This window comes from Tachyglossus aculeatus, chromosome 7, assembly GCF_015852505.1.
Source record: "Tachyglossus aculeatus isolate mTacAcu1 chromosome 7, mTacAcu1.pri, whole genome shotgun sequence".
In the NCBI taxonomy this organism is placed as follows: Eukaryota; Metazoa; Chordata; class Mammalia; order Monotremata; family Tachyglossidae; genus Tachyglossus; species Tachyglossus aculeatus.
In genome coordinates this window covers 24,258,024-24,273,689 of record NC_052072.1, presented here as the reverse complement: position 1 = coordinate 24,273,689, position 15,666 = coordinate 24,258,024, and the positions used below count along the sequence as shown (strand labels likewise).

Sequence of the window (15,666 nt, the reverse complement as noted above, 5' to 3'; positions counted from 1 at the left end):
ATAAGAGGAAAATAGAAGAAAAATCAGCGGGATATGGAGATGGCTTGAAAGTGGGAGGAAATTGACAGAAAAGTGCCCAAAATCACAATCAAGATGGCAAGCTTTTAAGCCAAGAGGTTGTCTTCAATTTTAAGTTGATGCTGGTGACAGTGAGATTGTTGTCCATGGGTGTGAGTGTCGTACTGAGAATTTCTGGTACACTTGCATAGTTTTTTCCGTAAAAATACAGAGATGAAGAGGAAAATAGTGCACTTAGCATTTGGGAGAGTACAACTGAATTGGGGAGATAGTATTAAAATAAATTACAGATAGAGGAAACTGCAGTCAGCAGGACATGCCTTTGAGTTGTTTTTTAGTAGCGATAGTAGTGATGATGGTTTGTTTCGAGCTTTCCACACTCTACTGACTGTTTGATATGTTTTGTTTTGTTGTCTGTCTCCCCCTTCTAGACTGTGAGCCAGTTGTTGGGTAGGGACCGTCTCTACATGTTGCCGACCTGTAGTTCCCAAGCACTTAGTACAGTGCTTTGCACACAGTAAGCTCTCAATAAATATGATTGAATGAATGAATGAATGTTTCCCTGTACTGAGCAGCATCTAATGCATGGTGGCTGCTAGGGAGGAGGTATACAGCAATGCCCAGGGAACAAAATGTGTCTGAAACCTCAGCAGCAGCAGGACCACAGTGACCTACCCCCTTTCGTAGCCATCAATCAATCAATCAGTGGTATTTACTGTGTGCGGATTACTGTACTAAGAGCTCGGGAGAATACAGTAAATAATAATAATGACATTTATTAAGCGCTTACTATGTGCAAAGCACTGTTCTAAGCGCTGGGAAGGTTACAAGGTGATCAGTTTGTCCCACGGGGGGCTCACAGTCTTAATCCCCATTTTACAGATGAGGTAAGTGAGGCACAGAGAAGTTAAGTGACTTGCCTAAAGTCACACAGCTGACAATTGGCAGAGCCAGAATTTGAACCCATGAACTCCTACTCCAAAGCCCATGCTCTTTCCACTGAGCCACGCTACAACAGAATTAGCAGACACGTCCCTGGGTATAATACCCAGAGCAATTTAACCAGGGTCAGGGTGCTTTTCCATTTCCAAAAAGCAGGGGGAAAGGCCAAAACAGGAAACAAAAAACAACAGCACCTAAAGAATATCCTGTTGTCTTCAGCACAACTGGGCAAGCTGGAAACCGGGAAATGGCGGGAGGGCAGGGAATGTGTCTGTTTATTGTTGTAAAATGCTCTCCCAAATGTTTAGTACAGTGCTCTGCACACAGTGAACTCTCAATAAATATGATTGATTGACTGACTGACTGATCAGGCTTGCCAGGTGATGGGCTAGTGACACCAACTCCAACCAGCTCTGGAGTGGAGTGGCTGCCTGTCAACCTACGCGTCAAGCAAAAACTCCTCACTCTCGGCTTCAAGGCTGTCCATCACCTCGCCTCCTCCTACCTCACCTCCCTTCTCTCCTTCTACAGCCCAGCCCGCACCCTCCACTCCTCTGCCGCTAACCTCCTCACTGTACCTCATTCTCGCCTGTCCCGCCGTCGACTCCCGGCCCACGTCCTCCCCCTGGCCTGGAATGCCCTCCCTCCACACATCCGCCAAGCTAGCTCTCTTCCTCCCTTCAAAGCCCTACTGAGAGCTCACCTCCTCCAGGAGGCCTTCCCACACTGAGCCCCCTTTTTCCTCTCCTCCTCCCCATCCCCCCGGCCCTACCTCCTTCCCCTCCCCACAGCACTTGTATATATATTTGTACAGGTTTATTATTCTATTTTACTTGTACATATTTACTATTCTATTTATTTTGTTAATGATGTGCATCTAGCCTTAATTCTATTTGTTCTGACGATTTTGACACCTATCTACATGTTTTGTTTGGTTCTCTGTCTCCCCCTTCTAGACTGTGAGCCCGTTGTTAGGTAGAGACCGTCTCTATATGTTGCCGACTTGTACTTCCCAAATGCTTAGTACAGTGCTCTGCACACAGCAAGCGCTCAATAAATACGATTGAATGAATGAATGAATGGAGCTCTGACACCATCTCCCCCAGGGGTGAATGCACCCATTATCACTCAGCACCCAGATCATAAGGGACACAAAGGAGAGGTGGCACTGTATGCAGTGAAGAAGTGAGGTAGTAAAAGTTTAAAACCTGAAAAGACAAAGCCTATGCTAAGAAGCAGCATGGCCTAGTGAAAAGAAAATGGGCCCAGGAGGCAGAGGACCTAGATTCTAATCCTGACTTTGCCACTTGCCTGCTGTGTGACTTTAGTCAAGACACTTAAATTCTCTGTGCCTGTGTTTCCTCAACTGTAAAATAGCGATTAATACTTCTCCCTTTCGTCTAGACTGTGAACCTCAAGTGGGACAGGGACTGTATCTTGTTAAGACTCCAGCTCTTGGTACATGTTTGGCACATTATAAATCCTTAACAAACATCATCATTATTATTATTGCTATTATTATTATTCCACATAGTTTAGACAGGAAAAAGAGAAGGCAGATGGGGCCAGAACTGGATGGCTTGGCAGGGCCAAGTTGTCTTTTTTCCTGCGTAGGAGACTCTTGGACACATTTGAAGTAAAGAAGGAATCCAAGGAGAGTAAGGATTGGAAGATAGAGTGGAGGAGGTTAGGAGTAAGAATTTTGAAGAGATAAAAAGGTAAACATTGCCAGGCCTAGGAAGAAAGGTGCTTTTCAAGATAGTTGAGGGATCACCTGGGAGAAAGTCAGGACTGCTAGCACTCCCATCATGAAATGTGGGCTTCCTGTCTCGCATATTTCTGAACCAATCAGGAAATAAACCTGAGCAGGATGGTCAGTGAGCTGCTTCAGTCTCTTTGTCTCCCTGAGTCCAGAGGCGGGACCCACTGTGAACTTTGCTGGTATATTCAGTCATTCATTCAATCATATTTAGTGAGGGCTTACTGAGTGCAGAGCCCTGTTCTAAGCGCTGGGAAGAGTACAGTAGAACAAGAAGCAGACAACCAGCTTACAGTCTACAGTACCAGTGCTGTCACCCCCTAAAACAAGGCAATGGACAGTTGGGCCATTAAGAATCAGTTGGGAGTCATTTTCCTTTGTGCCCATCCACCTGATCAATTTGCCCGGTACATAGACAGCCGGTCCGAATCCTCCCAGATCCATAGGTCCATGGAAATCAAACGTAAGACTTGTGGGTGGGGAACGTAACTGCCAATTCTGTTGTGTTTTACTCTCACAAGCACTTACTGCGGTGTTGTTCACACAGTAAATGCTCAATAAATACCACTGTTGACAAGAGAAAGAACAGGGAGAAGCCAGAAGCAGAGAATGTGTGTGTGTGTGTGTATGTCTATGTGTGTGTGAGAGAGACACTGTGGGCTCTCGCTGTGGTACACAGTGTCAGGGGGTGGGGCTGTGAGAGGAAACTACCAGGTGAAGCCATGGGAAAGTCCCTTCCAGTCATCTGTGAAACGGCGGAGGTTCCTGCTGTTAACCAGTTCTTTGCAGGCACAATGGTAGAGGCCTGCCCAAGCGGGGTCTCTCTGCCACCCCCCTCACCCAATTCGTCCCTAACTCTGGCCCCAGCCTGCCTGGCCAAAGCTGATCCTTGTGATCTCTGCGTCTCGGAGAAGCAGCGTGGCTTAGAGGATAGAGCGTGGTCCTGGGGGTCAGAGGGACTTGGGTTGTAATCCCGGCTCTGCCGCATGTCTGTGGTGTGACCTTGGGAAGTCACTTAACTCCTCTGGGCCTCAGTTAACTCATCTGTAAAATGGGGGTTGAGACTGTGAGCCCCATAGGGGACAGGGACTATGTCCGACCTGATTAGCTTGTATCTAACCCAGTGCTTAACACCTAACACCTAACACCTTTTAGACTGTGAGCCCACTTTTAGACTGTGATCCCACTGTTGGGTAGGGGCTGTCTCTATATGTTGCCAATTTGTACTTCCCAAGCGCTTAGTACAGTGCTATGCACACAGTAAGCGCTCAATAAATACGATTGATGATGATGATGATGATAATATTAATAATTATAGTATTTGTTAAGCACATACTATGTGCCAAGCACTGTACTAAGTGCTGGGGTAGAAACAGGCAAATCAGTTTGAACTCAGTCCCTCTTCCACACAGAGCTCAACAAATACAACAATCAATATTATTATTACCCAGGTCCAGGTCTGCCTGGGAGACTTACCTCATGGGACTACAGAGAGTCTCAGGAGCCCACAGAGACATCATGTGTGCACAGGTTTCAGTTCTAGGGCAGCAGTGTCTCTGTCATTTGCTGTACTCCCCCAGCCCAGATCCACCACTAAGGAGATGATGGGGGACTTGAGGGAAGATGGGTGGGCGGGGAGATTTAAGCCTGGCCCTGGCTTGGCCCTCTAGACTGTAAGCTCATCACTCAGTTTTAACATCGCTAAAATCCACCCTTTCCTCTCCATCCAAACTGCTTCCACATTAATCCAACCACTTATCCTAACCCGCCTTGATTACTGTTAGCAGCCTCTTTGCTGACCTCCCTGCCTCCTGTCTCTCCCAACTCCAGTCCCTACTTCATTCACTCTGCTGCCTGGATCATTTTTCTACAAAAAACGTTCAGGCCATGTTTCCCCACTCCTGAAGAACCTCCAGTGGTCTTCCATCTACCTCCATATCAAACAGAAACTCTTCACCATCATCTTTAAAGCTCTCAATCACCTTACCCCCTCCTACCTCACCCGGATACTCTCCGACTTCAACCCAGCCCACACACTACACTCCTCTAATGCTAATCTCACTGTACCTCAATCTTCCCTATCTCACTGCTGACCTCTTTCCCAAGTCTTGCTTCTGGCCTGGAATGTCCTCCTTTTTCATATCCAACATATCCAACAACTCTCCCCCACTTCCAAGCCTTATTGAAGGCACACCTCTTCCAAGAGGCCTTCCCTGTTTAAGCCCTTTTTTCCTTTTCTTCCACTCCCTTCTGCATCTCCCTGACTTGCTCCTTTTATTCATCCCTCCTCCCAGCCCCACAGCTCTTATGTACATATCTGTAATTTATTCATTTATATTCATGTCTGTCCCCACTCCAGGCTGTAAACTGGTTGTAGGCAGGAAATGTGTCTGTTTCTTGTTATTTTGTACTCTCCCAAGTGCTTAGTACAGTGCTCTACACACAATAAGCACTCAATAAAAACAATTGACTGACTGACTGATTGATCTTACCAGTCATCCTGATCCCATTCTGCTGCCGAAGGGTTCTTTGTCCCCCACGCCTGCATAGACCAAAAGGGTACTGGAAAGCAGTGATCACTGGCACTAAGACACTTGGAAGATGTTTTGTGCAGGGACCTTGGACAGGCCATTTTTCCTTTCTGGGCCTCAGGCTCCCCTCTGTAAAATGGGAAGATTGATTACTCCGTGCTGCCTAGGACCCACAACGGCCTTGTTGGATGCTTGTTGAAAGCTTGTTGGATGCTGCCGGGGAGAGCCTCTTCCCATCTAAACTCCACCACCATGGCTCCAGTCACCCTGATACCGTCAGTCATCTCAATCCCACCATTCACACTGAACCCAAGAGTCTCCATGATCCTTTCAGTCACTTCAATTCTGCCAGTCATTCATTCATTCATTCACTCGTACTTATTTAGCCCTTACTGTGTGCATAGTACTGTACTAAGCACTTGGGAAAGTTCAATAGAGCAATAAAGAGAGACAATCCCTGCCCACAAGAAGCTCACAGTCTAGAGGAGGGGAGACAGACATCAATACAAATAAACAGGCATCAGTATATATAAATCAAATTACAGATATATACATAAGAGCTGTGGGGTGGAGAGGGGGGACGAGCAAAGAGAGTGAGTCAGGGTGACACAGAAGGGAGTGGGAGATGAGGAAAAGTGGGGCTTAGTCTGGGAAGGCCTCTTGGGATCACTGCGATCACAGTCACAGTCACAGTGACCCTCGTCCTGCTAGTCCACCCCTCAGCACTTGTCTATGGGTCAAAAAAATGTTGATTTCTCTTGTTCGTGTTTGTAAGTAAGGCTGGCTTTTCAGACTTCTGACCCTTGTTTTAGCACTATACATGACACCCCTATTAGACCATCAGTTCTTTGAAGGCAGGGTTTCTCCTTTCAATCAATCAATCAATCAATCGTATTTATTGAGCACTTACTGTGTGCAGAGCACTGTACTAAGCGCTTGGGAAGTACAAGTTGGCAAAATTTATCACGGTGAGAGAACCAGGATTCGGCTGGTTCTCTGGGGAGAGCCCGGTGGAAGACCCAGAGGGGCCACAGTCTCTTCTTCCGATCAATCAATCGAACAATTCTTTCCTTTCCTGTCCCTCCTTAGAACCCACTTACAGGGCTCTGGGCACTAGGGTTTCTGAACCCTGGGTGCTCTGAGCTGTAGGTACTGGGGGCTCCCAGGTCTGGGGACTGGGGGCTCCAGCAGCTGACTGGCTGGTTTGCTCTGGCTCTGGCTAGCAGAATTTGGGTGTGAGAATCTGAACTCTTCAAGCAGTTTTGCATTTTTCTAACTCACCTAACCTGCCAGGGCATTGAGACTTCCCTCTACCAACCTGTGTGTCCAAGGCCTGCCTGGCCCTGGGCAGGAACTGAGATCTGATGTGGAATCCTGACTCTGGACCCACCCTCTGATTGGTCTTTCCTTCAACCTTAGGCTGGCGAGCATCCAATATGGCTATTGAACCATTCCTGAATCATCCAGTCCAATCACTCAATCATTGGCATTTACAGGGCACTTACTGTGTACAGAGCACAGGGCTAAGCCCTTGGGAAAGTATAACAAAGTAGACACGAGACATGACAAGCAGCATGGCATAGTGGAAAGAGCTCGGGCCTGAGAGTCAAAGGACCTGAGTTCTAATCCTGGTCCTGCCACTCGTCTGCTGTGTGACCTTGGACACATCACTTCACTTCTCCGGGCCTCAGTTTCCTCTTCTGTAAATTGGGGATTAAGACTGTGAGCCCTAGGTCTAACGGGGACTGTGACCAATTCAATTATCTTGTACCCCAGGGGCTATTGCAGTGCCTGCCTCATACTGCGGGCTTAACCAATTTTTTAAAAAAGAAAAAAATATAGATCCCTGCCCTCAAGGAGACAGGCAGTAAAAAAAAAAATTACAATTAAGGGAAGCAGGCTACACACCAGCCCTGCATGGGTGTCAAAGTTGACTCGATCCCCATGAGAAAGGGAACCTCCAGTCTCTCTCTGGGGGCGGGAAGGCAGAGGGTGAAAACGGCCCCTGTTGCTTTAAGAAGAGAGAGCACAAGAAAGAGAGACAGCAAGCAGGAAGTGGAAGAGAGATGAGAGCTGACTCCCTACTCTGCTACAGCCAGGGAAGAAGTTCTCTAAGAATTTGCCCTTGGTCTGGACTGGAGCCTCCCCTGCCTCCCTACTCTTACTTTCTCTCCCCTTCTCCTGTTCTTCCTCCTCCCCTTTTCCCGCCTCTTTCCTCTCCTCCTGGTCCTCCTCCTCTTCCCCTGAGTGGCCCCAGTCTCCAGGTGAGTGGGTTTCTGTGGCGTGGTGGGCACCCCCTGGGGCAGGGGGGAGAGGGCAGAGTCAAGTGGGATCGCCTGGGTCAGATCTAGGGGTGAAAGTGAGGCCCTGGACAGCAGCAGGAAGTCCAGTCAGCCTCACCCAGGTGTGTCAGGTGACACCGGTTGCATTTCTGTGTCCCCATGTGCTCAGGGCTGAGTGATGCCCACCCTTGTGCCTTCCTGGGCTCTAGCCAGCGTTGGGGCTGGGGGATAGGAGCCTTCCCTCCCCCGAGGGTGCTCTTCCTGGGTGGCCTGGGGTCAAAGGTTCTGCTGATAAAGTGAGCATCTTTGCTGAAGCCTACCTGGACCGCGGTCACCTCGATCCTCTCCCACTCTCCCTGCCCTCCCTGGGCTGGGCACCCCCACCTTCCTCCCGCCCCATCCCAATTTCTGGCTCTGCATTCCCTTGGAAGCCCTCGGGCTTCCTTTCTGCTCGGCCTTGGTTTCCCTTGGGTCCTTGGAGGACTCCTGGGTTTTGGGCCAATAACTGAGGCCTCCCCTGTCTGTCTCTGGCTGTGGGAATGACAGGTGGCATATCCCGAACACACACCCCTGCTCCGCCTTAGCTGGCCATTGTAAGTCACCGGCTAGAAGCCCCTCACCACTGACCCCCAGGCCCTGTGTTGGGTGAGACCAACAGGAAAGGCTGAAAGGGCCTCTGTGAGCCCTACCCCGGGAGGAGGTAAGGATGAATTTTGGGCCAGGACAGCGGTGGCATCAGAAACCAGAGAAGACTGGGTGTGATCCTTTTCCCTAGTTGGCTGCCTGTGGAAGGGTCGGGGGATGCTACCTTTCTCTAAAAGCCTCCATGAGAACAATGTTATCCCAGATGCAGCAGCAGCAGGGCTGAAGGAGCAGAGCCCAAGTTGCCCAGTCCTTCGGTGTGGTCAAGCCCCCCGTGCCCCACAGTCCTTTTCATCCAGAGGCTTTGGCCCGGACTCTGGCCTGGAATGGGTTTGTCCTATACTTGTTTTTTGGAAATTGCCCCATGGTAGCACATAGGGGAGGCAGGAGATGATGGAGAGCAACTTTTTCCTTCATGCCCCTGCCTGGATCATGCCAAGGTTGGAAGGGGCAGGTCCCCTGGGGTGGTGGCCGGTACTGGCCAGGCCCCAGAGCTCTGCTGGGTTGCAGCAGGAAGCAGTGGGTTTCCTCTGTGTGCAGGCCGGCATGGCCGCAGCGTTCAGTGTCGCAATCCTGGGGATTTATGTTCAAGCTGTTAGGGGAGGGTGGGGGCCCGGAGGACCAACTGGGCTGCTTCCCCAGCACTAGGCCCTGGTGCTCAGAGAATCGAGCAGAGGGGGAGAAGCAGCAGGGGGTTTCTCTCTGTGGGCTGATTCAACCTGAAAAGGCACCCCCAGGAAGAATTGGATAGAAGCCCCCTGAATGAGTCAGAGGATGTAACTCCTGGGGGCAACATGGTCAAATTCCAGCCTCTATGCCAATTCACTGGGTGTCTGGGGAAAGTTCCTGAATTTTCCCAAGCAGCATTCCCAGACCCTCCCTGTAGACCCCGCCCCCTTCCCCTGCTCATTCCTTTTTACCAGAGTGAGCATCTACTAGTCATGTTGGTCCTGTGTCCTTTGTTGGCTCACTGATTCCTGTCTCTTGGCTAGGCTGAATCCCATCCAGTTCTCCTGTGGGATAGAATATGCAGAGTACGGCCAACTACCTCTGGCACACAGATGACATCCTGGGCCAGGGGGCCACCGCCAGTGTCTACAAGGCTCGCAACAAGGTACCGTGATCTGGGACTCACTTGGGCCCAAAGTACTGTGGGTCCTTGGAGTCTGAAAGCCAAGGGGTCTCCTGGAGGTCATCTTGTCCTGCTCTCTGAGTAGTCTCCTGGAAATAGTACAGGGTTACTATTATTATAATAGTTATTATTATTATTATTATTATTTATAATAATTATTATATAACTATTATAATTCCTACTCCACCACCTGCTTGCTGGGTAACCTTGGGGAAATAACTTCTCTGCACCTCAGTCTCCTCTCTAAAATGAGGATTCAATCCCTGTTCTCCCTTTCCCTTAGACTGTGAGCCCCCCGTGGGACAGGGACTGCGTCCGGTCTGCACATATTGTATCTTCCACAGGGCTCAGTACAGTGCTTGGTCTATAATAAGTGCTTAACAAATACTACAGTTAGTATTATTGTTATTATTATTATTTCACTGGCAGAATCTCAGTCTTGGTCTGCATGCTAGGGAACTGGAAACAAGGGACTGTATGGTGGTCACACATTGTTTAGCTTATCAGCTCCCAAGAAGGAGCCAATTCTGCATGGGCCCACGTGGGCTAAGCGAGGATTTGCCTGCCCAGAAGAGAACTCCCTTAGAGGAATCTGTGGCGATCAGCAGCAGACCATGGAGTGTTCTGGATACTCCTAGCTTAGCCTTGGCCCAGTGTCCTGAGGAAATTGAGTTGGTTCACAAGTCCCAGAAGGCCCGTGGGATCCAAGACCCAAAGAAACAGAGACACCCACTCCCCCACTTCCTTTCCTGCCCCTGGGATTTTGGGAAAGAACTGATCTGCCTTCTGTGAGACCTTAGAGCAGGAATGACCTGGAAGTAGTCACTGTCAAAGAGAGCAGGAGCCCTTGAAGTGCTGCAGGGTGGACCGATCCTGATCCACACGCAAGGCCCAAACTGGACCAGCCTGGGACTTCAGTGAGACCAACTGGGAGCTGATACCCCCGAAGTTCCTCCCTCTCAACTCCAGAGTTACCACCCCTCTGAATCCCCTGTCAGGAGTCTCCCTCTCCCACTCCAACTGCCCTGCCCTCATCCTGGGGGTGGTGGCTGGGCTGAGGGAGACCTGAAAACGGTCTCTCCCTGGTGTGGGCAGCATCTGCAGTGGGACTCAGACCTATCCCCTCACTGGCAGAAATCTGGGGAGCTGGTGGCAGTGAAGGTCTTCAACAATGCTAGCTACCACCGTCCCCCGGAGGTGCAAATGCGGGAGTTTGAGGTCCTGCGGAAACTGAAACATCAGAACATCATCAAGCTGTTTGCCGTGGAGGAAACTGTAAGTGTGCCTAACTCCCGCTTCCGGGGGTCAGCTGAGGGGTCGTGAGGCCTTCCCTCCCGAGGGTGACACGGGGACACCTTCCCCTTCCCTCAACCGAGAGCCAAGAAGGGCAGGCCGTGTGAAGTCCCTCAGCCCCTCAGAACCACTTTTTTTAAATGGCATTTATTAAGCACTTACTATGTGCAAAGCACTGTTCTAAGCGCTGGGGTGCTTACAAGGTGATCAGATTGTCCCAAAGGGGCTCACAGTCTTAATCCCCATTTTACAGATGAGGTAACTGAGGCCCAGAGAAGTTAAATGACTTGCCCAAAGTCACACAACTGACAAGTGGCGGAGCGGGAATTTGAACCCATGACCTCTGACTCCAAAGCCCGGGCTCTTTCCATTGAGCCACGCTGCTTCTCTACTGTTGAACTCCAAGTACCAGAAACCTGTGATCCCTATACAGAGCCTGGTCCAACTTCTTCGTGAGCATCTGTAGCTTTAAAATGAGCCTCCCAGGGGCAGTGCCAGATAAGCCGACCAGCTTAATTGGGGCAATCTCAGTTCCAAGTCCCCAAGCCTGGGACTTTCCTGGCTAAACAGCGAGTATTGGTCAGCCTGCTGCTGACCCTCCTGCCTGGGAAAGGGGCTGTGCCTCGTTTCTGCCTCCAGCTTGCCCAATTCCCGAGCCTCCTGCCAGGCTGTAGTTTGGACCAAGAAGAAGCCAGAGGCCTAGAACAAGAGGTTCCATTCCGACATCGGTCTTCCAGTGCAGATTGCCCAGTGAACTGGTGGCCAAAAAGCCCCATTTGGACCAGTGTATCCAAATAGATCCGGCAAAAAGCCTTGCCACTTTTAAACATCTGGATAATTTAGACCAGGAGTCATTTGGGGGCTTGTAGTATCCAAATGATTGGGAAATACAGATAGAGTCCAAGCCAGCCCAGCTCAGCCTTGCCAATAGCCTCCAAGGTTTTGACGTATGAGTGATGAAGACTTGAAATTTCTTTTATTTGACTTTTGGGATCCTTCCTGGGGAGAGCAGTGGGTGGGAAGGGGAGATAGTAGCTACATGATCAAAGCTTCCTTGTGAAAAGCAGCATGGCCGACTGAGGAAAGGACAGGTCTTGGAGTCAGAGGACCTGGGTTCTAATCCCAGATCTGCCAGTTATCTGCTGTGTGAATTTAGGCAAATCTCTTAACTTCTCTGTGCTTCAGTTATCTCATCCATAAAAAGGAGATTACGATTGCGAGCCCCATGTGGGACAGGGACTGTGTCCAACCTGATTATCTTGTAACTACCCCAGTGCTTAGAACAGTGCCTGGCACATAGTAAGCGCTTACAAATACCATCATTATTATTATTATCATTAAGTGGCTAGAGCATGGGCCTGGAGTCAGAAGGACCTCATTTCTAATCCTGGCGATGCCACTTGTCTGCTGTGTGACCTTGGGCAAGTCACTTCACTTCTCTCTGCCTCAGTTACCTTGTCTATAAAATGGGGATTTAGACTGTGAGCCCTATGCAGGGACTGTGTCCAACCTGATTAGCTTGTATGTACCCCAGTGCTTAGAACAGTGCTTGACACACAGTAAGTGCTTAACAAATACTATCATCATTATTGTCATTATTATTAATAACAAATACCATTTAAAAAGAAAAAAAGGGGCATCTTTTTCTCACAGAGGGTGGTGGGGTTGGGGACAGGGGAGTATGTGGAGTCAGTTGGGCAAGGTGGATCCAAGGACGGAGAGAGGTACAGGAAGAGTGGAAGGAGAGGCAAGGTGAGAACCGTTTCCCATGTGAGGCGAAAACTGGAACAGAGCTTGGAGAAGGGTTGTTCTTTTTTTCTCAGAGCAAGTGAGCGTGGGAAGTAGCGTGGCTCAGCTATTACTCTATTTATTTATTTATTACTCTATTTATTACTCTATTTATTTATTTATTTTACTTTTACATATCTATTCTATTTATTTTATTTTGTTAATATGTTTTGTTTTGTTCTCTGCCTCCCCCTTCTAGACTGTGAGCCCACTGTTGGGTAGGGACTGTCTCTATATGTTGCCAACTTGTACTCCCCAAGCGCTTAGTACAGTGCTCTGCACACAGTATGCGCTCAATTAATACGATTGATTGATTGATTAATTGATTGAAACAGCGCGGGCTTAGGAGTCAGAGGTCGTGGGTTCAAATCCCGGCTCCACCACTTGTCAGCTGTGTGACCTTGGGAAAGCCACTTAACTTCTCTGGGCCTCAGTTTCCTCATCTGTAAATTGGGGATTAAGACTGTGAGCCCCCCGTGGGGCAACCTGATCACCTTGTAATCTCCCCAGCGCCTAGAACAGTGCTTTGCACATAGTAAGCGCTTAACAAATACCATTAAAAAAAAAGTGAGGAGGGAGGTGCCTCCCCCGTCTTCGCTGTCTTCCTCTCTCTCTCTCTCTTTCTCTCTCTCTCTCTCTCTCTCTCTCTCTCTCTCTCAGGGCAACAGCAAGCAGAAGGTGTTGGTGATGGAGTACTGTGCCAGAGGGAGCCTGCTGACGGTGCTGGAGGAGCCCGAGAACGCCTTCGGCCTGGCCGAGGAAGAATTCCTCGTGGTGCTGCATTGTGTGGGTCAGTCCCTGGTCTGTGCTCATGGTGCTGCACTGTGTGGGTCAGTCCCTGGTCTGTGCTCAGTGAGAGCCACCCAGTCCCCTTTGGCCACACTACCATCAACCCCTGGGGGCCAAAGGGGTTGCTGGGGCTGAGGAGAGCCGGGGGATCAAGAGAAGCAGCGTATCTCAGTGGAAAGAGCACGGGCTTTGGAGTCAGAGGTCATGGGCTCAAATCCCGGCTCTGCCACTTGTAGCTGGGTGACTTTGGGGAAGTCACTTCACTTCTCTGTGCCTCGGTTACCTCATCTGTAAAATGGGGTTGTCCCTGTGGGACAACCTGATCACCTTGTAACTTCCCCAGTGCTTAGAACAGTGCTTTGCACATAGTAAGAGCTTAATAAATGCTATCATTATTATTGTTATTACCCAGGCAGCTGAGGTGACATCTGGTAACCGAGCAAGACCCTAAGGGCCCCTCACCGGCTCCCACCCACCCACCCCACCGTACCCATATCCCTCCCAGCCAGGCAGTTGGGTTTTAGCCCAAGAGGAGGATCCTAGCCGCTCCTCAAGCCACCCATCCGAGGGGCCGACCCACTTCCAACAACGTGTAGAACGCTCTTCCTGAAGTCTAACTTAAATCCTTTGTGCTACAATTGAGCCCAGCTTGATTTTTCTTCCCGACCCTGGAAATGAGCAGGTGACCATCCTCTGCCCGTGCCGTCCAGCTGGGAACAGAATCCCAAGCCCCATCACCTGAAACCCCTTCCCCTCCTCTCCAACGAGGGCCGGCTCCCTCACTAATATGAGTTTTTTTTAATTTTTTTGTGATAGCTGTTAAGCGTTTACTACATGCCAGCCACCGTACTGGGAGCCGGGGTAGTTACAAGTTAATCAGGTTGGACCCAATGCCCGTCCCCACTTAGGACTCACAGTCTTAACCCCGTTTGCAGATGAGGTAACTGAGGCACAGGTAAATGAAGTGACATGCCCAAGGCTACACGGCAGACAAGCGGCATAGTTAGGATTAGAAGCCGGGTCCTTCTGACTCCAAGGCCTGTGCTCTATCCACTTGGCCACAGTCTTTTAGACTGTGAGCCCACTGTTGGGTAGGGACTGTCTCTATATGTTGCCAACCTGTACTTCCCAAGCGCTTAGTACAGTGCTCTGCACACAGTAAGCGCTCAATAAATACAATTGATGATGATGATGATGGCCACGCTGCTTCTCTTGTGTTTCAGACCCCTAAATTTACCCAGCCCTGAGCCCTTGAGGACTTCCCACCCAACTCTGCCCCCTCCCCACACCTCCGTCTCTCTCCATCCCTAGTGGCTGGCATCAACCACCTCCGAGAGAACGGCATCGTGCACAGGGACATCAAGCCGGGGAACATCATGCGTCTGGTGGGCGAAGCCGGGCAGAGCATATACAAGCTGACGGACTTCGGCGCGGCCCGGGAGCTGGCCGACGACGAGAAGTTCGTGTCGGTCTACGGCACGGAAGAGTATCTCGTGAGTTGGCCCGGCTGCTCCTCAGCTCAGCTGGTCCCATGCCGCCCTCCAATCCCCAGCCTCACGGTGGTGGACTGGCTCCGCAAAGGTCATTTCATCTATCTCTCTGCCCCTGGAGAGGAACAGTAGTGGTGGCATTCGGCAGACATCCTCAGGGGAGGTGGACGGCCACCTGCCCTGTCTTCTCATTGTCTCCGGGAAGGGGGAGAGTCTGAAGGTCGAGGTGGGGCTATTTGGGGGATCAGAGCGAAGTTGGGGTTGGGGGCAGCTCACAACTCCCCAGCCCCCCATTCCAGTACAACCCTCCGCTCCTCACAGCACCCAGACGTGTACGAGAGAGCCGTGCTGAGGAAGCCCCAGCAAAAGGCTTTTGGGGTGACGGTGGACCTCTGGAGCATCGGGGTCACCTTCTACCACGCAGCCACAGGCAGCCTCCCCTTTGTGCCCTTTGGTGGGCCCCGCCGGAACAAGGAGATCATGTATGGAGGCGGGGCAAGACGGGGGGTAGGGTTGGGGTGGCCCTAAACCAGCTCCAGCCCCCAAGGGTCCCGTCAGCCCTGTAGCCCTAGGTGAGTCTCAGCTTGGGCTGATGGACTCGTTTTCCAGGCTGGGGCTACCGTCGGTTGTGGTGGGCCTGGTCCTCCTCAGCCCGAGGTGGGTGGTGGGCAGTGGGACAATGGGAGGAGGTGGGACAGTGCGAGGAGGGAAGTGGGGAAGCTCTGGGCCCAGGGCTGCAGCACTGCCTCCGGCCCCAGGTTCCGCATGACCTCGGAGAAGCCGGCCGGGGCCATCGCAGGCATCCAGAAGCGGGAGAGCGGACCCCTGGAGTGGAGCTATGACCTCCCCACCACCTGCCGGCTGTCTGGGTGAGTGGGATTTGGGAGGAGGAGTGACACACCATTCCCTGTGCTCTCCAGGCTCCCAGTGCTTCCCAGGTTCTCAGTGCTCCCCCCGCCTCTAGGCTCCCTGGGATTTGTGAGGAGGAAGTGGTGGGCCG

The 15,666-nt window shown here is 50.8% G+C and overlaps 1 protein-coding gene across 1 annotated transcript in view; it reads left to right on the top strand.

The window, feature by feature from the left end:
- The first annotated feature begins 7,453 nt into the window (after window positions 1–7,453).
- Window positions 7,454–15,666, top strand: part of IKBKE (inhibitor of nuclear factor kappa B kinase subunit epsilon) — a 32,934-nt gene continuing 24,721 nt past the window's right edge. The window contains 7 exon segments of the mRNA XM_038749348.1: window positions 7,454–7,514; window positions 9,167–9,288; window positions 10,441–10,581; window positions 13,048–13,177; window positions 14,488–14,669; window positions 14,988–15,148; window positions 15,425–15,535. Coding sequence (XP_038605276.1) covers window positions 9,202–9,288; window positions 10,441–10,581; window positions 13,048–13,177; window positions 14,488–14,669; window positions 14,988–15,148; window positions 15,425–15,535 — 812 coding nt within the window. The 5' untranslated portion in view covers window positions 7,454–7,514; window positions 9,167–9,201.